Source organism: Zalophus californianus, chromosome 3 (assembly GCF_009762305.2).
Source record: "Zalophus californianus isolate mZalCal1 chromosome 3, mZalCal1.pri.v2, whole genome shotgun sequence".
Taxonomy (NCBI): domain Eukaryota; kingdom Metazoa; phylum Chordata; class Mammalia; order Carnivora; family Otariidae; genus Zalophus; species Zalophus californianus.
The window spans coordinates 102529966-102555906 of NC_045597.1; the positions used below are offsets into that span (position 1 = coordinate 102529966).

The following is a 25941-nucleotide window of genomic DNA, read 5'->3' on the forward strand; positions in this document are numbered from 1 at the left end:
TTGGGATGGAATGTTCTGAATATATCTGTGAAGTCCATCTGGTCTCGTGTGTCATTCAAAGCCCTTATTTCCTTGTTGATCTTCTGCTTAGATGATCTGTCCATTGCAGTGAGGGGGTTGTTAAAGTCCCCTAGTATTTTTGTAAATGTGTTTCTTTGATTTTGTCCTTAACTGGCTTATATAATTGGCTGCTCCCATGTTAGGGGCATAAATATTTACAATTGTTAGATCTTCTTGTTGAATAGACCCTTTAATTATGATATAGTGTCCTTCTTCATCTCTTACTACAGTCTTTGGGTAAAAATCTTACTTGTTTAATAAAAGATTGCCACCCCAGCTTTCTTCTGATGTCCCATTAGCATGATAAATGGTTTTTGACCCCCTCACTTTGAGTCTGGAGGTGTCTTTGGGTCTAAAATGAGTCTCTTGCAGACAGCATATCAATGGGTCTTGCTTTTTATCCAGTCTGATACCCTGTGTCTTTTGATTAGGGCATTTAGCCCATTTACCTTCAGGGTAACTATTGAAAGATATGAATTTAGTGCCATTGTATTGCCTGTAAGGTGACTGTTACTGTATATTGTTTGTGTTCCTTTCTGGTCTATGTTACTTTTAGGCTTTCTCTTTGCTTGGGGCTGGTTTGGTGATCACAAATTCTTTTAGTTTCTGTTTGTCCTGGAAGCTTTTTATCACTCCTTCTATTTTCAGTGACAGCCTAGCTGGTAAAGTATTCTTGGCTGCATATTTTTCTTGTTTAGTACCCTGAACATATCATGCCAGTCCTTTCTGGCCTGCCAGGTCTCTGTGGATAGGTCTGCTGCCAATCTAATGTTTCCATAATTGTAGGTTACAGACCTCTTGTCCAGGCTGCTAACAGGATTTTCTCTTTGTCTCTGAGATTTGTAAGTTTTACTATTGGATGTTGGGGTATTGACCTATTTTTATTGATTTTGACAGGAGTTCTTTGTGCCTTCTGGATTTTGATGCCTGTTTCCTTCTCCACATTAGGGAAGTTCTCTGCTATAATTTGCTCCAATATACTTTCTGCCCCCCCTTTATTCTTCTTCTGGGAGAATTATTTTATTCTCTAATTATTTTAATATTGTTTCGCTTTATGGTATCACTTATGTCTTGAACTCTCCCCTCATAATCCAGTAGTTGTTTATCTCTCTCTTTCTCAGCTGCTTTATTCTCCATCATTTGGTCTTCTGTATCACTAATTCTGTCTTCTGCTGCCTCACTTATCCTAGCAGTTAGAGCCTCCATTTTTTATTGCACCTCATTAATAGCATTTTTTATTTCAACTTGGTTAGATTTTAGTTCTTTTATTTCTCCAGAAAGGGATTCTCTAGTGTCTTCTATGGTTTTTTCAAGCCTAGCTAGTATCTTTATAATAATTATTCTGAACTCTAGTTCTGACATCTTACTAACGTCCATACTGATTAAGTCCCTGGTGGTCAGTACTGCCTCTTGTTCTCTTTTTTGAGGTAAGTTTTTCCATCTTGTCATTCTGTCCGGAGAATAGATGAACGAGAGAACAAAATACTCAAAGGTCAACCATGACCTCAGAGAAATACACACTAAACATATCAGAAGAGACCTGAAACTGGGGGGGGAAAAGGAGAGAATGTGATCAGGCTGGTGAATAGAACAAAGCCATACACTAGATTTTGGGTGTATTTTGGTCTGTTAGAAGAAACTGCATCTCAGAAGTTTAAAGAAAGAAAAACATATATATATATACACACACACACACACACAAAAATAAGGTAAAATGGAGGGATAGAATATGGCTGTAAAAATGAAAATTAGATTTTAAGAAAGGAATTGATAAGTTGGTTGAAAAAGGAAAGAAGAAAAATTTTTTTAAAAAGTTGAAAGACTAAGAATCATGGGGGATAAAAAGCTATGAGTTCTATGTGGTGTATTCCCCTAGTGCTGGAGTTCTGCTGTTCGCATTGATCAGTAAACTTGGTCTTGGCTGGCTGTTCTTGCTGATCTTCTCGGGGAGGGGCCTGTTGCAGTGGTTCCCAAATGTCTTTGCAGGAGACGGAATTGCCCCGCCCTTGCTGGGTCTGGGCTAAGTAATCTCGGGTTTGCTCTCGTAGCTTTTGTTCCCTGCAGGCTTTCTGTACAGCTTTGCAGGACAGGAGTGAAAATGGCGGCCTCCCAATTTCTGCCCTGGAGGAGCCAAGAACATAGGGCCCCACTGCTCAGTGCGCCCCCAGAGAAAAGCAGTCAGTCACTCCCGTTTCCCTGGTCTCTGGCCGCACTCTGTGCTCACCTGGCCTGTGACTGAGCGTTTCTATCTCTGGCTCACGACCCTGTTTGGAGTCTGCAAACCCAGTAGATCCTTGTGGTGTGCTCCTGCGCTGCTCCTCTCGGGGGAGGAAGGGGAGTCTCCCTGGATCTGACACTTGTTGGGTCCCTGCTGGAAGAGCAGTGGCCAAACTGTGCCACGGATCACGGTTTATGGCAACCCCGAGCTGAGAGCCCGCTCCTCGGCTCCATCTCTGCAGCTGGCTTCCCCACTCTGATACCTGGGAGCTCTCCCGCACTCAAGCACCCCTGGTCTTTCTGTGACCCCAAGGGCCCTGAGACCACACTGTCCCAGCGAGGGTCCCACCCCCCACTTAGCCACTGGAGCAACGTCCCTCTGCGGAGCCGACTTCTAAAAGTTTCAATTTTGTGCTCTGCTGCTCTATTACTTGCTGGTAGCAGCTAACGGGGTCTCCCTCCCCCCACGGTGTCTTCCCGAGTATCGCCTTAGATTCGCCTCTCTGCACCTCCTGCCTTCCAGAAAGTGGTCGCTTTTCTGTTCATAGCATTGCAGCTGTTCTTTTCTTCGATCTCCTTGTTGAGTTTGTAGGTGTTCAGAATGGTTTGATAACTATCTAGCTGAATTCCTGGGACCAGAAGAAATTTAGGTCTCCTGCTCCTTCGCCATTTGGACTTTATCTGCCAGTATAAATCAATCCTTCTTACAGATTATGAAAGGATTAAAAATTAATAATTGATGATTTCTGTAAATTAGGCTAGAAATGGAGCTTGGATAAGCTCTAGGGTGCCGTGTAAGTTATACACATTTTATTTTATTTTATTTTTTAAAGATTTTATTTATTTGAGAGAGAGAGAATGAGAGATAGAGAGTACAAGAGGGAAGAGGGTCAGAGGGAGAAGCAGACTCCCTGCCGAGCAGGGAGCCCGATGTAGGACTCGATCCCGGGACTCCAGGATCATGACCTAAGCTGAAGGCAGTCGCTTAACCAACTGAGCCACCCAGGTGCCCCAGTTATACACATTTTAGTAGATAAATCAGTTTGCGTAAATAATAAAGATTAGTTAGCGATGGCCCTATTCACGTAAAGCTTAGAAAGTCATCAAGAGATCCATAATAATGGAGCAGGGACTGGGCTGATTTGGCTTGGAAAACAGATGAAGTTAACCTTCCAAAAACGTGTATAGTCTTGTGCCGTGTTAGCATATGATCATCTCCTCTGGACTCTCTGTAAAATACAGCTGCCTGTTCTGATGGAAGTGTAAAGGAAACAGCTTTGTATTACTGCTACTTTTAGTTTTTGTCACCTTCTATTTTCTCCCTCTCTCCTTACGTCAGGGACCCAGTCAGGAAAAGAGTGCTGGAGAAACGGGGGGAAGACTTTAAAAAGGAGGGGAAGATCTACAGATTGAGGACTCAAGATGATGGTGAAGATGAAAACAACACCTGGAATGGAAATTCTACTCAACAGATGTAGTGTGACAAGTACAGTATGTGCAATAATCATTGTTTCCCTTATGATTTAATGCAACTAAAATTCTACTGGAGAAGTGGGACTGCTTTTTTGTTTCCCAGCTGGTCTATAAAGTGTCCCTTTATTCTTGTTTAGTGGGTTAAAGTTGTTTAACTCCTCGGACAACTCAAGAGATGAAGTAACTGGCCGCTAGGTCCTTGCATATGGTAACCAACTGCTAGAAGCCTAAAAGAATCAAAAGGTCTGCCACAGCCCCCCTTTATCAGCTTTCTTACTCAGTATCTCATATACCTGTTAGCCCCATGCTCTCAGATGACATGTTTTGTTTAGAGCTATTTTGCTCCAGAACTCTTAAGTCCACACAAAGTAACTGGTATGTCACTGAGTAATTTGACTCGGAGTCAGAGCATTTTTAACTAGCCAGTCAGATGATAATTTATGTTTAACTTTTCTCTTTTTGCTCATCAGCTGCAAGCAAAATCTTGTAGTTTTTAAACACAATAAAAAATCTTTTCCAAAAATCGAAATGATCTTAGTTTTGTTTTAAGTTTTGTTACCTTAGCATCTTTTTGTTGCACAGGGCTCTGTTGAGGTCATGTGTTTAATTTTTTTTCCCCCAATACTGCCCTGAAGCTATCTCAGGAAAGTAGCTGTGACTACCCTACTTGATATAGGAGGAAGACGTTTTCTGACACACATGGATGCTATGTTACTGTCTGTCCTAAGTCAGTGAGGCATCACTTTGTGTAATGTTATATATGGTCTTTGTTCTCCTCAGATGCAAAACCGCTGCTGAGTTACAGCTAGTTCTCTCTCGCCTTTATCATGAAGTTTTGCTCTGGACAATCACCTTTCAAAGACCTAAGGTACCTGTAGGTAGGACAGGAAGTATGGAATAAAGATATGCCTTTTGCTCATTTGGTTATTCTTAAGAATTTAAAGAGATTGTTAACCTGACTTACACGATACTTCATCCCTTTGTTTTTGGTAGTGGAGACCACTAACTCATCATGTTTGAAGAAGAGAGTAAGCTTGACAGTTCCTTTTTTAACCTTCCATTTTTAGATTGGAAGATAGCGCTTTTGAGTGAACTTACAGACTTAATTTTTTAACAGGAGGAAGAAATTTTCTCAGAGCAAACTTTGTTTTCACCTATGAAATAACGATTTTTAAAAATGCTAAAGGGCAACAAGGCAAGGAAATAGCCGGGCTATGACGTTGGTAAGAGTGAAAACTGGTATACTCTTTCCGGAAAACATCAGCAACCTTAAATGTTTCAAACTCCTTGATCATTTTTTCTAAGGAATGATCATAAGTGTAGACAAAGTTTAGGTACAAACATACTCATTAGGTCTTACACCAACCAAATGCCTTCTGCAGAAATAATTAACTTCTGATGAGGAGAAATGGTACAGTACTAATTTGTCAATTCAGTTTAACATACATTCATTGACTACCTGTTATGTGTTGGGGGGAGCAGAATACAGATTTGTAGGTATAGTATGATCTCAGCTTTATAAACACATTTTATATATAAATAGTACCTGTATTAACATAGTGTAAAGAAAACAACCAAGCATTAACAATGGTAAGATGGTTATATGTTCTTTTAATTCTTTTTGCACCCTAATAGGTTTTCCCAATTTTCTGCAATGATCATATTACTTGCATAATTTAAAATGAGTTTGGAAAAGAAAAACTTCCACCAAGCATCCCATTTAAGTCAAGGATTGTAATCTTAAAAAAATACAGCAATATGTGATTTTAAAAAAACCCAAAACCTTTCAAATGGGTGTGACCCTGCTAATAACTACTAGAAATATGCTTGCAGAAACTTGGAGTACCTCAAGTCTGTTTGCTTGAAAAAAATTAAATATCAGAGAAATGGACATAAAAGAATGGTCCACAATCTTTGAGTAGGAGGATTCCCTCCTCAGCTTTATAATTTAAAAAATATGCTTGGTAAAAAAAATTCAAAATGATATAGAAGGCTGTAAAATGAAAACGTCTCTTTCCTTGCATCTTATCCCAGTTCTAGTCCCCAGAGGTAACCTCTAATAACAGTTTCTTTTGTAATCTTCAGAAAAATGTTACGCATATATAAGCCAATATGTGATATTTTTTATTTAATTTATTTTTTTAAAGATTTTATTTATTTGAGAAAGAGAGTGAGAGAGAGCACGAGAGGGAAGAGGGTCAGAGGGAGAAGCTGACTCCCCGCTGAGCAGGGAGCCCGATGTGGGACTCAATCCCTGGACCCCAGGATCATAACCTGAGCTGAAGGCAGTTGCTTAACCAACTGAGCCACCCAGGCACCCTGTGATATTTTTTAAATACAGTTATATATATATACTACTCTGCATCTAGGTTTTTACTTACACAGTCTCGAAGATTGTTCCCTGTCAACACATAGCTACCTCATTCTTATTAATGTCTGTGTAACATTTTACTTGGTAAATGTACCCCAACTTATCCATTCTCTGGTGACATCTGTTATTATAGGTTTTTGTTTTGTTTTGTCCCCCCCCCCCCCCGCTTGTTTTTGTTCTTCTGTTAGAGATACTGCTATACTGAACATCTTTGGGGCAGTATCTTCTTAGCTGTGAAAATACACCAGTAGGATATGTTTGTATAACTGAGTCATGGAGTGTTTATAGTTTGGATTATAAATGAGGCTGCCAAAGTGCCACCTCTAAAGGCTCTATGAATTTACCCTCCCACCAACAGTGTCTGAGAATGTTGATTTCCCCCCATTCTTACCAAGTTATATTTTTCATCTTTGTCAGTGATGAAAAATTATATGCATTTTATATGCATTGTGTTGATCATGAATGTAGTTGAGTGTCTTTTAATATCGGTCATTTCAATTTATTTTGAGAACTGCCTGTACTTGCCAATTTTTTTCATCTTTATTGATTTATAAGAATTCCATGTACATAAATTTAGCCCTTTGTCTAACATATACTATATTTTCTCCCTGTTTATCTTTTGATGAGTATATTGACAGTAATTTTTTGCCAACAGTATTTGTGTGATCAAATTTATCAGTTTTTCTTTATGGCCTCTGGGCCCTAAGTCTTATAAATACCTCTCTTTGCAAATTAATTTTAAAAAATTCATCTGTCCTAGTACTCTTCATGGTTTCAGTTTTTTTACATTTAAATCTAGTATCCTGGGATGGGATCTGGCTCACTTCCCTGTGGCTTACATCCTCAGGAGCTAACCTCTTGACCTACCACCATTTGTGGACTACTCCGTCTGTCCCCCTAATTTGGCATGTCCCCTTTGTCCTGGCCTTTATGTCCAGATGTAGTTGTTTATGTGTACAGTCTTGTCTTTTGTTGATCTTTCTTTTCTCTCTGCTACCAAGCTATTTTTTTTATAGCTAGCTCTATAATGTTTTAATGTTCTTTTTTTGCCCAGATTGTTCTGTTCTTACAAGTTTATTTAATATGAAACTATCAGTCTATGCCCCCCTCCTCAAAAAAGTTACATTGAATTTTGAGAGTTAGAGGTAATTGACAGCATAGAATACTGAGTTCTTTCAGTTTTAGAACCACCCTTATCCCCATCTGACAAACTTTTCCAATCTATTGATGGAGGAAAATTGTTTCTATACCATAAATTGTCGGTTGGGGCCCCCAGCAGTGAAACATTTGATAGGAATTTTCTATAGATACAACAAATTCAGGTAAGGCATGCCTGCAAGAAACAAAATTTCAAGCATAATCAGTCACTTATTTAATTTTAAGTAAACACACCACATGTGGGGCTCAACTCATGACCCCCTGGTCAAGAGTAGCATGCTCCACCGACCAAGCAGCCAGGCACCCCATGATCACTGTTTTAAATCTAGCTGAAAACTACTCTTTATTTATAAATAACATCCTCCCTGATATCTATAAAGAATGTATAGACCAAATAAGTGTTTAAGTATTCTGTACCGAGATTGTCTATTATTAGCACATTGTAGGGAATTGATAAAAGACCACATCATCTTTCTGTGCTTCCACCACTACTTTGGATGTGTTTTGTGAATGAACACACAAAAGGAGCAGGTGTGCTTTCTGTGCCCTGTCTGCAAAATGTGCTTGCTAGGGACAGTGAGACATGGTCCTTTATCCTCAAGAGGCTGATAGTAGAGAAATACACACTTCCAGTATAATATGGACAAGTTGTAATAGGGGATATTTATAAGCAAAGTAGAGGAAGGAATGTTTTGAGGAATTCAGGGCAAGCTATGCAGAGGGAAAAGTGCATTATTTGAGCTGAGATTTGAAGGGCATTTTCAGAAGAAGGGGCATCCTAGGGAGAAGAATAGTATTTGGAATAGTATTTGCAAAGACACAAAGGAAGAGGGTATAGTCAAGGGCTTACACAAGGTTCAGAATTACCACAAATTGAGAGGGAAAGAAAAGAAACAGTGAACCAAGGGCAGATTACATGGGCCTTGAAGGCTATTCTTGGGTCCTTAGAAGTCATCCTGGGCAGGGGAAAGGCAGGAAGGACATAAAAGGTGGCTATGAGAGGAGTAAGGGATCATTCAGAGGTCATCTCTCTTTGAATGTTAGGGTATCTCTGCTCAGGGAATATGTAATATAAGCAGAAAGCATGGGTCTGGTGGAAAAGCTTAGAAGCCCCAGAGGGCTTGTGTGACTGCATAAATTCTGTGGAACCTGCCTTCTCAAGGAGAAGCAGCCATAGGATATAGGACATAGCTCACAGTACCATTTTTCTTTTCTGAGCAACACAAGGTCTGAGGCTGAGAGGCAATTTGAAGAGAGGGCAGGAGATGACAATGCAGTCTATCTGCACAGTGGAGTTGATGTTTTATAAAAAGGATTGCTATGGTTTTTACTATTTCCACAAGAGCCAGGTGCAGGGTCTTCTAGTGCTCTAATAAATTCCTGATACTGGGACAAGATGCATGTATTTCCATTTTAATTAGAGATTGAGAGCCTTCAAGATTCATGTAGTCTCTAACAGTGAAGGCCATTGTGAAGAAATCTGGCATGGGCAGAGTAGAAGGTCCTAAGGAGTTTTGTGGGCAGTGAAGGTATACAGGCAAACTCGGCTTATTTTGCAGAACTGGAGCAAGTGGTAACTTGTGGGTCAGAATGCAGAAATAGTGCTCAATTCCTGTTGGCCTGCTGGTGTTTTCCCTTGTTTGGAGTGCTTACAGTACTTGTATGACAGAAATGTAACACAGGAGACACCGAGAATTGCCAGCGAAAAGAGTACGTACAAAGCTGTCTGGGCTTCTGTCGCTCCTAGTGTTAGCCCCAGAAACCGAACTTCCTCCTCTTGCAGGGGGCTGACGTTAGGTCCAGCAGCTAGGAGAGGCAGACAGAGGACAGTTTATGCACTCATACAGATGTACTTACCAGCTCAGTGTTAACCGATATTAGGCCCGACCTAGGTCCTTGGGATAGAGTCACACAGGTATCCAGAGCGAGCTCCTGGCTGAGGTGACAGGATGCATCCCTTTCCCCGAGTTACTGAACCTCTGAAGTAGTTGTATTTTTTTAAAAATCTGTCAACAATTGGAGTAAAGTGGATAATTATCTCTTTTCTGTAGTAATTAATGCTTTTTCAGTCATTCAAGTATTAGGCCCCTTACATCATGCCAAGCACTGTGTTTGCAGTCATTGTATTAGATCCTCACATCCACCTGGAGGTATGTGCCTAGTTTCTTGCCTCAGGCTGCACAGTTAGTGGTAGGGCTGGGACAAGAACCTAGACTTGTTCTTCCCAGACCAGGGCCTAGTTTCTAGATGTAACGTTAATCCTTGGTTCCTTTGTTTCATCCTAAGAATGTCTGGAGCATTCAAAGAAAATATTGAATGAATGAATGAAAATAAATATGAGAAAGACAGAGAGGAGGGGAATAAACAAGAAGAAAATAGACTGAAAAGGCCCCTCTCACCTTCTGGCTTAGTCCCTCCCAGAGCCACGGCTCACCTTCTGGCTGGAGGCAAGGGTGCGGCCCTGCAGCTGGGTCAGGGAAGCCATTGCACCGGGCTATAGAGGCGAAGAACTTGGCTGATGCTTTTGGGATTCTTGGCAGAGAAGGGTCTGTGTAGTTCACAAAATGCAGACCAAACCTCTCTGCAAAGCCTATGGTCCACTCAAAGTTGTCCATCACACTCCAAACCGTGTATCCTCGAAGGTCCACCTTATCCTGCACAGCTGCCCAAATGCAGAGGCCACAGCATGAGCTTCCTTTGTCTTATAAGACCCCATTCCGCTGGGCCTACAGGAGCCACGCCTGCCCACAGCTCTCCTACATTCCCAGCTTAAGAGCCATCAGCATTTTCCTAGAAAGGCTCAGTCCTGAATGGGAATCAGGAACTTGGGTAGGCTACGTTAATCCTGCTGAGTCACCTGCAATCCTCTGTCTCCACATGTTGGGATACCAGTCTTGGGGAGTGCCTTAGAGTGTTAATGCTTCTTCCTAAAGAAAATAAGTGGCCCTTGGAAAAGATTTTCAGTGGGCTAGGACTTTCTAACCATTTCTTTCCGCTGCCGCAGCACTCTCTTTCACTCAGAGTTACTTACAGTCCCTTGTCCTAATCCCATCCCAGGGGGTTCTGCTGAGCTGAGGGTCTCAGACTTTTGCTTGAGGAACAAAAGACCCTACAGACAGCCCCCGCAGCCTGCGCCTCCTCCTCCTAGCCCCTGCCTTCAGCAGGTCGCTGCTGTTCAGGGACATCAGACATCAGGGATCATCTGGCAGAGCAGATGACCCTGGCCAGGAATTCAGGTCTCACTCTTAATCAGGCAACAGGGTTTGGTTGCAGAGCTTACATCTAGGAAGGAAAAGACTCGAGTGCAGCCTCAAAGAAAAGCTTAAACCCAAGAGGAGTGAGAAGCCACCTTTTTCTCATGATGGGGTCTCGTGGATTCAGTATTCCCCAAACTGGAGACGTTAGCAGGTGTTTCCAGTGGTGAAAGGTGCACATGGAGGAAGGGATGGGCCTTTCCTACCTTTGAGGGCTTCATTGATGTAACTGCGGAGGTAGTAGATCCTTAGGGTGTCATTGAGGTCCATTTCTCCCCGTTGGGACACTCCATTCTCTGTTACATAAATTGGGGGGTTGTTGTACTCCTCCTTTAACCAGTTCAGTATCTTCCTGAAGCCAAAAGGTGTTACCTTCAGCCAGAAGGAACCAGAGTCAGGCCAGGAGCGATCTGTAATGGAGGCAACTCCCCTACACAGGTTCAAACACAGGAGATACATAGGTCTCAGTTTGTAAATCCCAAGAGGCCCTTTGCACAAAACACGAAGCAGGATTTATACTAGGCAAAGCCTTAGGTTTAGTCTAGACTTGACAGTCATAACTAACTGCAGAAGAGTTAGGTTGCCTCACATTCCCTTTTCATTAGTTCTAGTCTTACTGCTCATTGCTGGTGTAGCTGTGACAGGCCACCTGAGCTCTGTTTGCACCTCTACAGATGAATGGCTTTACTCATGGACTGAACCGTCCAAAGGCTGTGAAAGGCTCTGGGATTCCCTGATCACAGCCTCCAATAGGATTTGAGTGCTGTGTCAGGAGAGAGAATGGGCTTCCCCGTGTCAATGACATCTAGTCAACACCACAGGTGTGGCCACAGGCACCCATGGTTGGGGCCCCCATTTGGTGAGGACGGGCAGCAGATAGGCTGGGACCTGCTTTAAGTGCCCAAGACCCTGCCTCTCTCCAGTGATGGACCAGGAGAGGGCAACAGCTTGTGCCAAAGAAGCACCTCCGGGGGAAGCACAAAAACCTGAATGTCTCCAGAATCACTTTTTTTTTAAATTTTGCTTAACCTACAGTGCAATATTGGTTTCCAGAGTAGAATTCAGTGATTTGTCACTTACATAAAACACCCAGTGCTCATCACCACAAGTGCCCTCCTTAATACCTGTCACTCATGCAGCCCATCCCCACCCACCTCCCTCCACCAATCCTCGGTTTGTTCTCTATTAAGAGTCTCCTATGGTTTGTTTCCCTCTCTCCTTCCCATATGTTCTCTGTTTTCCTTCTTAAATTTCACATGAGTGAGATCACATGGTATTTGTCTTTCTCTGCAGAGTCATACATTTCAAATAAGGACGAATTATTTAGATCTTAATGTCCAAATCCTTCAGAAAAAAAAAATACAGTCTTATCAGTAACTGAATTTATCTTTCTCAGCTGAACTGGACCCAGAACATTTTGTAAGTCTGAACACAGGTCATGGGGAGACAGTGCAAGGAACCATGAGGCAGCAAGAGTCCAGTGAGTGCTCGGACAGGGACCAGCAGGGTGGTGTTCTCAGCCCCCTGCGAGTCTGACTCTGGGGTTTGCAGAATGCAGTGGTGGGGGAGGGTAGGTGTTTGTTTTAAAAGAACCTAGACAGAATCACAGTTGATGTGGAAACATGCTCGTTATAAAAGGAACAAGATAGTGTGTGTGTGTGTGTGTGTGTGTGTGTGTGTGTATATATATACACACACACACACATATAATCTTGGTTTTTGGTAATATATTTTTGTGTATAAATACATACTACATAAACTATACTATATATCTTATATAGTTTATATATGTACTTACATATTATATTTATGAAGAGGAGAGGTAATATAACCCCCTACACATACACATATACTTCTGGAATGACACCCACAAGAATTTCTATTCTTGCTTTCTGATGTTTCCATCGTGAGTGGAAATAATAGTTTCACCTTTACCCCAAAAAGGAGGGGGGGACACCAACCTTACTGTTACTTTGAAATACATCTGATAAGTGAAACAAATTTGACAAAAGAAGAAAACCAAGGGAAGAAAAATACTTGAAGTCTTGAACGTGTTTGACAAAAACTTCAAGTATGTCTGTCTCAATGGGAAGCACTTTGGAAATGCTAGCTGGTATTACTAGCCGACTGACAGAGGTTTGATTAGGTATCTTAGGAGTGGACTCATCTTCAAATCCCAGGATGTATGGCACCAGGAGGCAGCTTTCCTGAGGCTGTGCAGTAAGAGCTGGGCAAAGAGGCACCTTGCTGTCTTCTCCAGAGATTGTTCCAAGTGCCCTGTTGGCTGACTTACCTATCTGCATCAAAGGAAGAGATCCAAGAGGCATAGTCAAGGTTGTAGGCCAGGATGGTGGTGTAGTGATTGAACCCAAAAAAGTCATAGGTGCCATTGATCCTCCTCTTCTCACTCTCCGTGAACTCTGGGAGCCTGGATGGAAGAAGCCATGAGAAGTAGGGGGGCTTGAGCATCATGCTTTGGGAAGAGAATGTCCCAGGGCAGGATTGGGAGAGCGCTGTAACTATAGGCCTGGTGGTGATGAGGTGGGCAGCTGTCCAGAAGCAAGGAGAGGTCCCTCCAGCTGCTGCTGAAGCACCCGAGGTGAGGCTTCTCCCACCAGACCATAAACTTCCCTGCCCTTTTTTGTGACAAGATCCTCTCTCTTCCTGCGTTGGCCAAATGGAACTACAAGTGACTTTTATAAATGACCTCTTCAGGGCCATACAGACATTATGTACACACATGTCCATATCCACATTTTTATTTACTTCAGAAATTGACATGCAACTTCAGATGTTTACCATCTATGATAGATTTTGAAGTCAAGAACATGTCAGAGATACATCCCTTGAGACTAATCCTTCATGGTCACCAGGTTTTAATATCATTTGTATTTCCATAATCTGTCCTTTCTAAGGTACTTTGTTTCTGTTGTGGTTTGTTTAGGCATGCCTCTTCTCTCCAAAGTCCATCCTTATAGTAGGGGAAATATTTTTTTAAAATTTATTGAACTTTTGAGATTTGGACTTTTATGCTCATATGATTTTACTACACTTTTTTTTTTTTTCTTAAACCTCTGGTGGAGCATTTTCCACGTGTAGTCTAAGTGAGGCTTTTCTACTGAACGTGACTGACAGGCACTTGGGGGCAGCACTTACAGGTTCCGCAGCCGAATCTGATGGTATGTGTGTCCTGACAGGAAACCCCTGGGGCTGCTAGTTTAGGCTTGCTTAGAGATGACCCTGCTTGGGCAGCTGACACTTTCATTTTGAGATTTCTGCTGCCATTCACCTGGCGGATCAAAACCTTACCCCACTGGGGTTTCTGAAATGCTGGGAGAAAACTAAAGCCCAAACCCCTCACACCCCTCACTCTCCTGCCCAGGAGCTAGCAGTAGCTCCTTAGGGCTTGTGGCATCAAGGCTGAGCCCCTGTGCCTGGACCCCCACCCCCAACCCACTGGGCCAGTCCTCCCAACCCTCAATTGCAGGTACCCCACTCATTCCCACCAGGCCAGCTCTCACGCCCTCCCTTCAGTTGGAATGCCCTCTGCTCTCCCACACTTCATTGTCAAGGCCCAGCTTAACTAAAGTCCCACATTGTCCATGAAAGCTCCTGGTTCTACTCAGCCCACCCTCATCTCATCTTCTGAGTTTTCTTTGTATGGAGAAATTCAGGAAGAGAACTTTAGTGGTGAAGTTACTCTCTTCCCAGCTGGCATGTCGGCAGCTTGAGGAGCCAGACTTGGAAGCCTCCCCTTACATGGACTTTACTGGACCTGGCCCTGACCTGGGCACATGGAGGTGCTCAGCAGAGTTGTGTCGGTGGACTAGAGTGCGAACTTGCTTGGTGGAGACCAGAGTTGGCAGATCAGACCTTGAGGCACAGCCCGCTCCGCAGGACTTGCCCCAACCAGGGCAGGAGTGTGTTGTAAGGATGGGGACTGGATTATTGAACCTGCACAGCTGGGCTACATAAGGGGAAGACTCACCGGCTATGTTAGGAATTCATACCTTTGGAATTCCTTTTATCCTCCCCTGCTCAGGGAGGGGAGGGTCAGGTCACTCTGTCCCCTTCCGCACACCTCACCTCTAACCCTAGCCAGATGACTTAAACTCAGAATGTGAGCCCTGGAGTCAGCTTGGTTTCACATCCCAACTCTGTCACTTCAGTAGCTGGGTAATCTTGCCATAATCTTTGTGCCTCAGTTTATTCCTCCTTAAATAGGACTAAGAGTGCCACTGGAAGATGGATAAATGCTAGGTGTCGATGTTGCTGTTACTTCCTTGACAATAAGAGGAGTGGGCCCTAAGTAGGACTGCTTTGGTGCAACCATCACCTCCTACAGGCCAAATGACAAAAATCACATGCCTGGCAGTCACCCACTCCTACCCACATTCACTCATAACATAAGGTGGTGATGATAATAGTAAATAGGATGAGCTGGGGAATTTGTGCCTCATGGAGGTGGTAGGTTACTAAGAAGTGGGTGCCCTTGAGACATATTTCCTGGCTGTTCTACAGAGAATAACCGCATCTACCTTTGGTCAAACACATAGCAAGGCCCTGTCCTCGGCTGAGAGCTTCATATACACAATCATGTTCAGTCTCCCCAGCAAGCAGGGAAGCTCAGAGATAAACAGTAACTTGCCTAAGACAGGCCTCTCTGACCCCAACGGCCACACTCTTACCACTGAGCTGTCTACCAGGAGCCTCAGTTTGGTATCACAGACTAGACTTCCTCCTGACCTTTCCCTGGCTGAGTACTTGGGCACCAGGACCTACCGAGACTTGCTGAGGCCTGCGGCCAAGCTCCTATCACGGATCCGTGTCTTCATCACCTCATTGTAATCGCCATTCTTGAAAATAGGATGTGCAAACCAGCCTCCCATAAACTGCAGGTGGGGTGGGGGTGACAACGTGGGCATTAACAGGGGATCACACTAGGAGACAGCAGCTTTCCTGTTCACAAGTCACTGACTCAGAACCCACCCCTTCCACCCAACAACTCCCCTCCCCACCCCGTCTTAAACTTGCATCTCCTCTGCAGCTGTTTGCATGTGCCAGCTTAAATGCCCACAGGTCTTCCCAGATGCTACCACCTCCTTTTGGAGATTCTCAACCCCTGCAGCTCAAAAGGAGATGAACTGCACTGAGCACTGCCTCAGGACTCAATAGATGCTGCCTGGCTGCCCTTGGCAGGGTCCTGCAGAAGAGCAGGAGAGACTACTAGAAGCCTCCAGGCCGTGGATTTTCCTTTTACTGCAGAGCAGGCCCTTCCCCATCATCCTGCCTAAGGATCAACCAGAACGGCTCTGGGGGGGGCTGAGTTGCAAGGGTTTCCTGGCTGCCCAAGGCCAAAAGTTCCCTGGGGAACGGTTCAACCTATTTTTTTGAGTGGGGTCTAGATGCTATGATGCTGGCGTCCTGAGAGGCTTCTTTGGTCTTACCTGCTAGCTGATACCTTAAATGTGGGGCGGCTTTGGAACACACACACCCTGGCAAAAGAGGGTTTGGCGCACTCAAGGTAACAAAGTGTTCCTTTGTGTGGAAGCTGATTTTAGGGTATGTATCATGATCCTGGGCCACAGTATCACAGTTGAACAGGTGGCACAATCTAATGAGATTAGAGCCTAACATTTCCTGAGGTTTGGGATTTTGATTTCAGGAAAATTACTGCTCTCCTTTACCAGTTCTGTGAGTCTAAAATGAAAGATGCATTATTTTTGTTCCAAGACTTTTTCCCTAGCTAGCTAACAAATGGGAAAATTAAGCTCTTATTTGCATTCATTAATTTGATTGCTGTTACCAAGTTCTCTTGTGAGAAGTCTGGCAAACAAAGACCCATGTTGTCCCCTCAGAATGCTGCTGTCTCCTCCACAGAGCCAAAAGTGTGGGGGTCAGTGTGGAGAGAGAGACCCTTGCCTTTCTGATGCTGAAACATGGGAGAGGGTGCTTTCTAACCCCATCAGAGACACGAGCAAGAACCAGGGAAAAGCTGTGCCTTGACAAAGGCCATTCTTTTCTCTCCTCATTTCAGGGGCTCACACTGAAGGAAGGATGGGCTATTTTGTTGGCACCTGCTTACTAGTGACTCTTCTTTCTTTCCTTTTTTTTTTTTTTTAATTATTTTAGAGCATGAGCAGTGGCAGGGACAGAAGGAAAGGGGGAGAATCTTAAGCAGACTCTGTGCTGAGCACAGAACCCCATACAGGGCTAGATCTCACGGCCCTGAGATCATGACCTGAGCCAAAATCAAAAGACAGACACTTAACCAACTGAGCCGCCAGCTAGGCACCCTATGACTACTTTCTAGGAGCAAAATTCCATGACCAAAGGTGCATGTCCTTATGTTAAACTCACAGAATTGGAAAATTATGGACACTAATGAATTTCACAGAATCCAAAGTCCCCCAACTCAAGGAATTCTTAGGCCGAACACATAAAATTAGATGGTGAAGTGTGACATTGCAGCCCAGCTCTATCAGCTACTATCATCAAACCAGAGATTGAAGAGATGGAATTTCTGTTACCTTCAAGCCAGTGTTGCATGCAGCAAGGACTACATGGACAAATCATTTTCAAGACTTAAAACTCAACCCCAGAGAACTCTGATCACAGCAAACCTATGATATAGATAGGTCGTCTCTGCTTCAGAGATAAGAAAACTAAGGTACAAAAATGTTTAGGTGATTTCTCCAAGCTCACAAAATCAGGTAATAGCAAAACAGGGCCTTGAACCTAAATCTTTGTTTTGCCATCTAATTCCATTTCCATTAGCTGATGACAGGAGGGAAAGACAGGCAAGAGTATTAACAATGCCCAGAGGAAACACAGACCTGAACGTATCTCCTGGCTGCCTCCACATCCTCCTGGTTGGAGGGGTCTCTGGGCTCAGCCCAGTCACTGCTGATGGTGATGGAAATCACGCCACCTTGCCTGGCGCGGTACACATCATTGTACAGATGCCAGGCCTCAGCATGAGCCTTTAGGAGGTTGTGGCCAACATTGTAGGGGGCAGTGCCAGGCCTAAAGGAGATTCCTGGAAACACACACAGGGATGTCAATGAAGAATGAACATGGCCAAGAATATCGCTCTCTCCCTACAGATAGCTTCTATGTTTGGGAAAAAGAGTGTAGATTTTGGTATTAGGAGGAAGCAAATTCAAATCCTGGCTGTGTAACTTTGGTTTCTAGCCGGCTGTGTAACTTCGGGTAATTCAGTCTTTCAGGTTCCTCCTTGGCAAAGTGAGCAATAAGAAACTTCTTGTGAGAAGGAAATGGGAGTGTGTATGTGAAGCACCTAGCAGCATTGTGTCTGGTGAGAAGATACTTGGTAAATGTTGGTTTCTGTAACGTTCTCCCAAAGAGTGGCTCCTACGGATTGGGCCAGCTACCCAGTAGAGTATGCGCCTTAGGAGTGGACATCCTGGAATTTTGCGGGGACCTACAGTGGAAGTAAGAGTTGGAGAATTCGGCTGATGGAAGCAGCTGACGAGATTCCTTGAGAGCAGACGTCATGAGAAAGGCCACCTCTCATGTGTTGAAGGAAGTTGAAGGAATGGTAAACCAAAGCACCAACCAAGGACCAATGCAAGATAAATGTGGTAACGACTTAAGCTCAGAACTAGAGAAAAGGTGAATTGGATCGTTCTAAAGGCACAAGAACAGGTCCACAATCCCTTATTCAAAACCCTTCAGGTCTGTGTGGTCTGGAAGTACAAGGGTTTTGTGTCTCAGAAAAGTAATAAATTGCAGATGACTTTACACAGCATCCCAACCGGACCCAGGAGAGTGCTCCATAATCAAGGACCCGAACGTGGCTGCAGCGGAAGTGCCCACACTAAGTGGGATAATGTCCGTAAGCAGCCTCATATTGGTTCAAGTCAGGATGAGCTCAGGTGAGCTGAATCAGTTCTTGGAAACTTGGGTTTTGAAGTTGCAGAAAACACACTGTGGACCTGTACAGTCTGATGGCTTGTCCTTTCCTACATCAATTAGTCCCTGTCTCTGATCTCAGGAAGCTTTCCATCTGAGGCAGGGCAAAAAAAAGCACAAAGAAATGAAGCCATTTGGAGGTACTGACCCATAAAATCCATGTTTAGCAAAAAGTGGTGTCAGAAGGGGAAACCTGCTGTGTGTCAGACAGCCTTAAACAAGAGCAGGGATTCAGAGGCAGCACCACTGAGCTTTCTTGGCCTCTTCTTCCAGGGCCACCTGGATTTCAAGTTTTGGTGGGGCTAAGAATGCCATGCTCCAAAGAGCTGGCGAGTTGAGCCTAGGACCCTCACCTGGAGCTGATGTCCCGTAGCCATAGCCCTGGTTAGCAATGACAAAAGGCTCATTCAGGGTGATCCAAAACTTCACCTTGTCCCCAAGCCTCTGGAAGAGCACCTCTGCATACTCTTTAAACCGCTGCACAATGGTCTCATTCTCCCAGCCTCCAACATCCTGGAGTGCCTGTGGCAGATCCCAGTGGTACATGGTCACCTGTGGAGAAAGCAAGATCAGCAGCTCCATCCAGAGTGCTCCAACCACAGCGGAGAAGGAATGAGAAGACAAAACAGTTCAAAGGTTCTTTGGTGGGATGGGGAGGGCAGCAGTGTTGAAGTGTGAGAGAATCAACATCTGGGTCAGAGAAGAATGGGTTGAGTCCTGGCTCTGCCGCCTACCCTGTGTGTGACCCTGGCTCAGGCACTAAGACCTGCACATCATGGAGTCATGATGGGGCCAGGGATCCTCACCACTAGTGCTTCAGAACCTCCCCGCATAGACCGCGCTGAGCGTCTGAGGCGCTGAGGCTCCGGGAGAGTAGAGGTGTTTCCCTTATAAAGGGACACCCCCGAGAACATTATCCAGTGTGTCTGCATGTTCTTCCTGTGCAGCTGGGAACCCTTTGCTGGAGACGGTCCCCCCGGCCATGTCCATGTGGCCTTCCCCTTGATGCCCTCACACACCCCATCTTGGCTAAGGTGGGTCTCCACTGTCCTCGGTCTGCACAGGGCCCACTAACCATCTTCAGCCCAGACACAGTCTCTCCCTTTGCCTGGCATGCTGTCCCCTGCCCATGTATCCATCCAGATTCTCCTCTCTATTCAAGCCCCACACTGCCCTTAGCTTTCCCTGCCCTAGCGCCTTTGCTTTCTGCCGTGGCTCGGTGCCCTCAAGGGCTGTACCGTCCTTGGCCCTGAGCTGTCTGCTCTCTGATGGTGTTCAGAATTGTGTTGAAGTTCATTGTCCACTCAGACCCTGGGTTCCACAGGGCAGCCACCTGGCCATGTTCTCTCCGCATTCATGGTAATAAGTGCTGCATGGCTGGTTAGCTCCTGCCATGGTATCAGTATGAGCAAAGAAGTCCAGATAGCACTTTATTTGGGCGGGGGGGGGGGGGAGTTGTAACCGTGGGGATTACAGTCTGGCTGCAGTATGTAATCTCAGCCATACAGCAGAGGAAATGCAGAGCTTTGTAGAAGGTGCCCTCTACCACTTCACCACACGTGCCCAGGGGAAGAGGCAAAAGCGTCCTTAGGCTCCCAAGTAAAACTTTAAAATTTTGGTGAGAGCCAAGTTCACAAGTGAGCTTCTGTATCATTATTCATAATAACTCTGAGCTGAAAACCACATGCCCTTTTGCCCCAGTAATTCTGCTCCTAGGACCACAGCCTACAGATAAATCTACAGCCAGGTGACTCACTGCACTACTGGTTAAAATAGCAAAAGACTGGAAATGTCACAGGAAAGAGTGTTGATTAAAAAGAAAAGTAGTTTTGGGTAAGGAACAAATAGAATTCCATATAACTTAAAAAAAATCGACGAGGATATGGAAATATGGGTCAGAAATACTGTTAAATAAAAGCAAGTACCAAACTGCATGTATGTGAGCGTTATGAAAAGGGGAAAGGAGCAGACATGCACACGTGTATGTCTCCTGGCTAATCGATGCAAAAGAAGGCTGTGAGAACCTAGCCAACTTGACTGCCTTCTTTAAGCTGGGGAACTGGATGGCTGGGGGTCAGAGATCGCAGCAAATCTTCACTGCGGACTCTTACACCTTTAAAATTCTGCGCCATGTGAATTTATTGACAGTTCAAAACCTGAATCTGAAAAGAGCATTTTGTGTATGGAATAAAGAGCCCCCTGGCCCAGCCGGCTCCCACACATGGACTGGACCAGAGCCTGGCCGGGGCCCGACCTCACCTGGGGCTTGATGTTGGCAGCCAGCAGCGCGTCAATGAGCCGCACGTAGTAGTTGAGACCCGCTTCATTGATGTACTTGGTGGTTCCATCCGGGAGGATGCGTGACCAGGCGACAGAGAAGCGATAGTGGGACACACCCAGGTTCTGCAGGGCGACCACGTCCTCAGCAATCTTGTGGTAACTGTCACAGGCCACGTCGCCAGTGTCATCATTGCCCACCTTCAGTGGTGTGTGAGAAAATGTGTCCCAAATACTGAGTCCTTTGCCGTCTGCTCTCCATGCGCCTTCAATCTCAAGGTGACAAGACATGGTCTAGTTAAGTGCTGCAGTCAAGCCCCCCCAAGTTCCTGTCAACAGGGGTGTCACAAATCAGGATGCAAGGCAGAGTCACCTCCTCTGGGAGACTTCTCTGGCCACCCTCTGATTTCTGAGCTCCTGCAGCCTTCTGTCTGTCCACCCCAGCACTGTCACTCTGTGTCACGCAGTTGTGGGAGCGCTGATGGACCTCCCTAGGGGCTTTCATCTGGGTGTCCCAGCGCTCAACACAGCAGAGTCTGGGGTATGGCAGGTGCTCACTAGAAGTCAGAATGAACAATGCCACATGCCTCCAGTCCCCATCACAGTCAAACAAATACCAGTAGTGCCACTGTGGAGGCAGAATTTCTAATTTCTAACCCATGTCATGGCTTCTGTGCCTCCTTTCTCTCCTCCCACCTACCTTACAGGGAACATGACTATAAGCCACTGGGCAAATGCCTACTTACAGACTTAGGTAATGGGACAGGTACAAGTTCTGTAATTTACTTTTTTTTTTTAAAGATTTTATTTATTTGACAGAGATAGCAAGAGCAGGAACACAAGCAGGGGGAGTGGGAGAGGGAGAAGCAGGCTTCCCGCCGAGCGGAGAGTCCGATGCGGGGCTTGATCCAAGGACCCTGGGATCATGACCTGAGCTGAAGGCAGTCGTTTAACCGCCACCCAGGTGCCCCTACTTTTTTTTTTAATTGATTTATTTTGGAGACAGAGCAAGCATGCATGAGCCAGGGTGGGGGGCAGGGGCAGAAAGAGAGGGAAAGAGAGAATCCCAAGCAGACTCCCCACCAAGCAAGGAGCCCGATGCGGGGCTCGATCCCACAATCCTGCCATCATGACCTGAGCCGAAATCAAGAGTCGGATGCTTCACTGACTGAGCCACCCAGGTGCCCCTACTTTACTTTAAAGCACTACAGCACATATGCTGTGATGTCATGCGACTGGCCGCCGCTAAGGTAGTGCTGGTATCCCAGCCAGGAACACCTGCCCAGGCGTGGCTTGCACAGCCCCCATGTGAGCAGCGGGCCGAGGGCCAGCAGGCCCACACTGATGCAGGAGATGGCCTTGGTGGCTGGGAGATTGGTGAATGCAGGGAGATGGAGAAAATGTGACAAGGTTGAGGCTCTTCGGAGCTAGATTTTTCACCACTGGAGAAAGGAGATACAAATACGGGCAATGGGAAGGCTAGCATTAAGCCTGTGGAGTGGGGTTGGAAGAGGAGATATCCGTATGAACTCACTGTTTTTCAGTCTACATAGAGATGGGGTGGATGTAGAAATACATACAAGTGCACGTGTTTGTGTGCATGCGTGTACACGTGTATTTCCTGGCTCTGTCTACTGCGGGAGCTGAGGAATGCAGACACCCCAGTGGTGGTGAGCACACCCAGCACCTAGACCTTAGGTTCTAAATGCCCCATCCGGTAAAAGAGGCTGGGGCTCATTAGAGAGATAGATGGTTACAAGGCTGGGGCAGAAAAGGCCCAAGATGAGCCTGGAGCATCTTGTACCAGAAAGAACTAAGAAAGTGCTCAAAGAATGATGGGCTATGTGAAAGGGACACAGGATCAGGCTAAAAGGCACACCCCATGGGAAAATGTGAACATCTAAATACATAACACTAGCAAAAGTATAACTCATTGAATAAAATAGGACTCCATGAGGCCGTACTGCTGATGCATATTTATATAGTATGAGTAAATAAGAGAAAAGTAAAAGCTTAACTCTTCTGTTGAATGCCACCTAACAAATACAAGAGGAATGATGAAATGAAAAAAATCAGTTTGTCAGCTATCACCGTAATAACCGATTCAGGCAAAAATTATTAACAGTTGCTAGAACTAATAGGTAAAATTTGATGAGGAACAGGTTATTTATAGGGTCTCCAAGTAGCTCCCCACAAAATACTTATCATTTATAACTATAAAATACTAATTTTATGGTAGAGAAACCTGGCAAACACCTTCTCATTCAAGTGTTAAAATCAGTTTCATATACATATGTGTATGTATATACACACACATAAGGCAAATGGTAAAATTTTAACAGTTTAGGAATATGGGAAAAGGGTGCATAGGAGTCCTCTATTTCTGCAACTTTTCTCTATGTTCAAAAAGATTTCCAAATAAGAGGTTTGTTTTTTTTTTTAAGATTTTATTTATTTATTTAACAGAGACGCAGCGAGAGAGGGAACACAAGCAGGGGGAGTGGGAGGGGGAGAAGCAGGCTCCCCACTGAGCAGGGAGCCCGATGTGGGGCTCGATCCCAGGACCCTGGGATCATGACCTGAGCCGAAGGCAGACGCTTAACGACTGAGCCACTCAAGTGCCCCAAATAAGAGGTTTTAATAAGAATGCACAATCAGGGGCGCCAGGGTGGTGCAGTTGGTTGGTGCAGTCTGACTCTTGGTTTCGGCTCAGGTCCTGATCTCAGGGTCATGAGATGGAGCCCCGTGTTGGACTCCATGCTCAGCGCGAAGTTTCTTTAAGACTGTCTCTCCCTCTCCTTCTGCCCTTCCCCCCATGCATGCTCTCTCTCTCTCAAATAAATAAATAAATCTAAGGAAAAAAAAAGAATGCACAATCAGATGATATCTAATCAGGAAGCCCACACTATAAGCACTTCTCATCTATTCTTGATTTGTACATGACACTTTGCTAATTAGACAATTTAAGGTCACAGATGACGAGAATTGTGCCTGCTAACCGCCTGATGAATAGAAATGGGTGCTTGCTGAAGCCAATTTAATCATTCAAGATGTGGATTGGCTAAAAGCTTTTTAAGACACTCCTTTCCCTTGCATGGACAGGGCTTAAGAATCCTACAGGGCCTGCAGCCTGTGCCCTAGAATCAATTCCTAACCCTTTCTGTGTCCCGCTGTAAACCTGTGGGGTAGTGGCTCTCCCCCCAGGGGCTATTTTGTCCCAGAATAGACATTTAGCAATGTTCGGAAACATTTTTAGTTGTTACAAGTTGGGGAGGAATGTCCTGATGTCTAGTGGCTACAGACCAGAGAGGCTGCTAAACATCCAGCAGGGCAGAGGAAAGCCCCAAAACAAGGAATCATCCATGCCAATGTCCATCAGGCCGAACTGGGGAAACCCTGGACAGCGGGTTCTGTTGGCCTGAAGTAAGAGTGACAGAATACTGTCTCTGAAATCTTGGCATTTCCTCAAATGATTCTTTCATGCAAGGTGCTGGCCAGAGCACCGAAGAGGACCAAGAACTGGGGTTTCCTCCAGCCCACAGAATAGGATCCATGAACAGTTTTTGTGTTTGTACATTTACTTAATCATGTCTGGACATGGCAGAATTTGGCCTGAGACTTAACTGTAACCTGGTAGTGTGGTCATCTGGGTGTAGCGAACCCTCACCTCCCTCCAAAACATTTTCAGCAGCTCTGGTTGTCTTGAACACACCCAAGGGCTGAGCGCATCCTGGGTCAGGTCAGCTCACAGCACTGACACTGACCAGGTCCCACAGGGAGCACACAAAGCCCCCACACTCCTGCTTCAAAGACAATCAGCAGAGGCAGAAGGTGTAAAGCAGCGACTACCCACTAACTGCCTGGGCAAGTCACGCTTTGCTTTTTATCTTTCATTTTTCTGGTGAAAAGCAAAACCCTTATGTTTTCTGTATCAGTGAGCTTCATTTGGCACGAATAAGCTAACACTCAAATGTGGTCAGGACATCAAAACAAGCCCAGGCCCCGGTGACAGCCATTCTGAGCCAACTGCCTGCTCGGAAGAGACTGGGTGACAAATAGCCCCATTCCAGCAGAGAAGCTTCCTGTTCACACGTCTCTGCCTAAGTGTCTGTGCCCAGGTTCACTGCTCCATTTTGCCTGCCAACACCCGTCTCAGCACAGCCCTAGAAGCTGGTCTGCCTGAATTCGGGGATGTGAAGAAGCTGGGCTGTCCAGGGAAAAGACCTCCCTGACTCCCTGCATGGCACCTGTACTTCCCTCCCACAGGTCTGTGAGAAGCCCCTGCTCTTACCTGCCCTCCCGGGCGGGGGGGTGGGGAGGTGGATGCACAGAAGGTACGCAACACATGTTGCTGAACGGCCCCGGATTTCTCACCTGATACGCAGCAGAAGCTGCACTCCAGATGAAGCCCTCGGGAAAATGTCCATAGAGAAACTCATCTTCCCTGGGCTGTGGCATGCCATTGTTGGTGATGACCTCCATGTAGTACCTGGCCGAGGCTCTGGCTGTGCGAGGCCTGTTTGTGTTACTGAAATCAACATGGTACAGTCCAAACTTGACTGTGTAGCCATTCAGCCACTCAAAATTGTCCATCAGAGACCATGCAGAATAGCCTCGAAGGTCTACACCATCCAGTCTGTAGGCTGGGAACATCCCAAAGGGAGCAGAGAAGAGCTTTACACCAGGAGGGTGAGGTTCCCCAGGAAGCCTAGCCAAGACTGGCCCCTCATTCAAGACAGTAGTCCTAAACCATTACCTTCTATACACAAGTAATGTATGCCCAGATAGACATATCACCTTGTCTTTTTTGCCAGCACTGATGCCCTCACAGCAATAATTAATGACCGATCTTTGCAAAATCAAGTTCTTTTTTTGGGGTAAAGGAACATGCCTCAAATCAAGAGTCTCAGCCCACTTTAGAAGTTAAACATACAAATATGAATTAGAGAAGAGTTTTTTGTTCTGGGGTGCATGGAACTCACCAGAATATAAGCTCCATGTTATCTTTTTGTTCACTGCACTTAGAATAGAACTTGTCACATAGCAGTTGCTCAGTAAGGAATGGATGGACCCATGAAAATACTCTTTATTTGTGGGAAGATGACCGTAGCTTTTTTTCAGATTTCTGAAGGGATATGTAACCCCAGATAGGAAAAGAATTATGGAGTTAGGGCCTAAGAGAGACTTGTTGATGGT

The 25941-nt window shown here is 45.1% G+C and overlaps 2 protein-coding genes across 2 annotated transcripts in view; one reads left to right on the plus strand and one right to left on the minus strand.

The window, feature by feature from the left end:
• The window catches only part of UBXN4 (UBX domain protein 4), a 59647-nt gene extending 55368 nt beyond the window's left edge, over positions 1–4279 (plus strand). The window contains exon 13 of the mRNA XM_027590892.2: positions 3617–4279. Within this exon, the coding sequence (XP_027446693.2) occupies positions 3617–3755 (139 nt within the window). The 3' untranslated portion in view covers positions 3756–4279. The remainder of the gene's footprint in view (positions 1–3616) is intronic.
• Positions 4280–7317: 3038 nt separating this feature from the next.
• The window catches only part of LCT (lactase), a 48501-nt gene continuing 29877 nt past the window's right edge, over positions 7318–25941 (minus strand). Inside the window, exons 9-17 of the mRNA XM_027590891.1 lie at positions 25120–25388; positions 20728–21018; positions 18822–19020; positions 17370–17572; positions 15316–15425; positions 12827–12961; positions 10740–10963; positions 9714–9941; positions 7318–9085 (exon numbers count right to left, since the gene is read on the minus strand). Coding sequence (XP_027446692.1) covers positions 8865–9085; positions 9714–9941; positions 10740–10963; positions 12827–12961; positions 15316–15425; positions 17370–17572; positions 18822–19020; positions 20728–21018; positions 25120–25388 — 1880 coding nt within the window. The 3' untranslated portion in view covers positions 7318–8864. The remainder of the gene's footprint in view (positions 9086–9713; positions 9942–10739; positions 10964–12826; positions 12962–15315; positions 15426–17369; positions 17573–18821; positions 19021–20727; positions 21019–25119; positions 25389–25941) is intronic.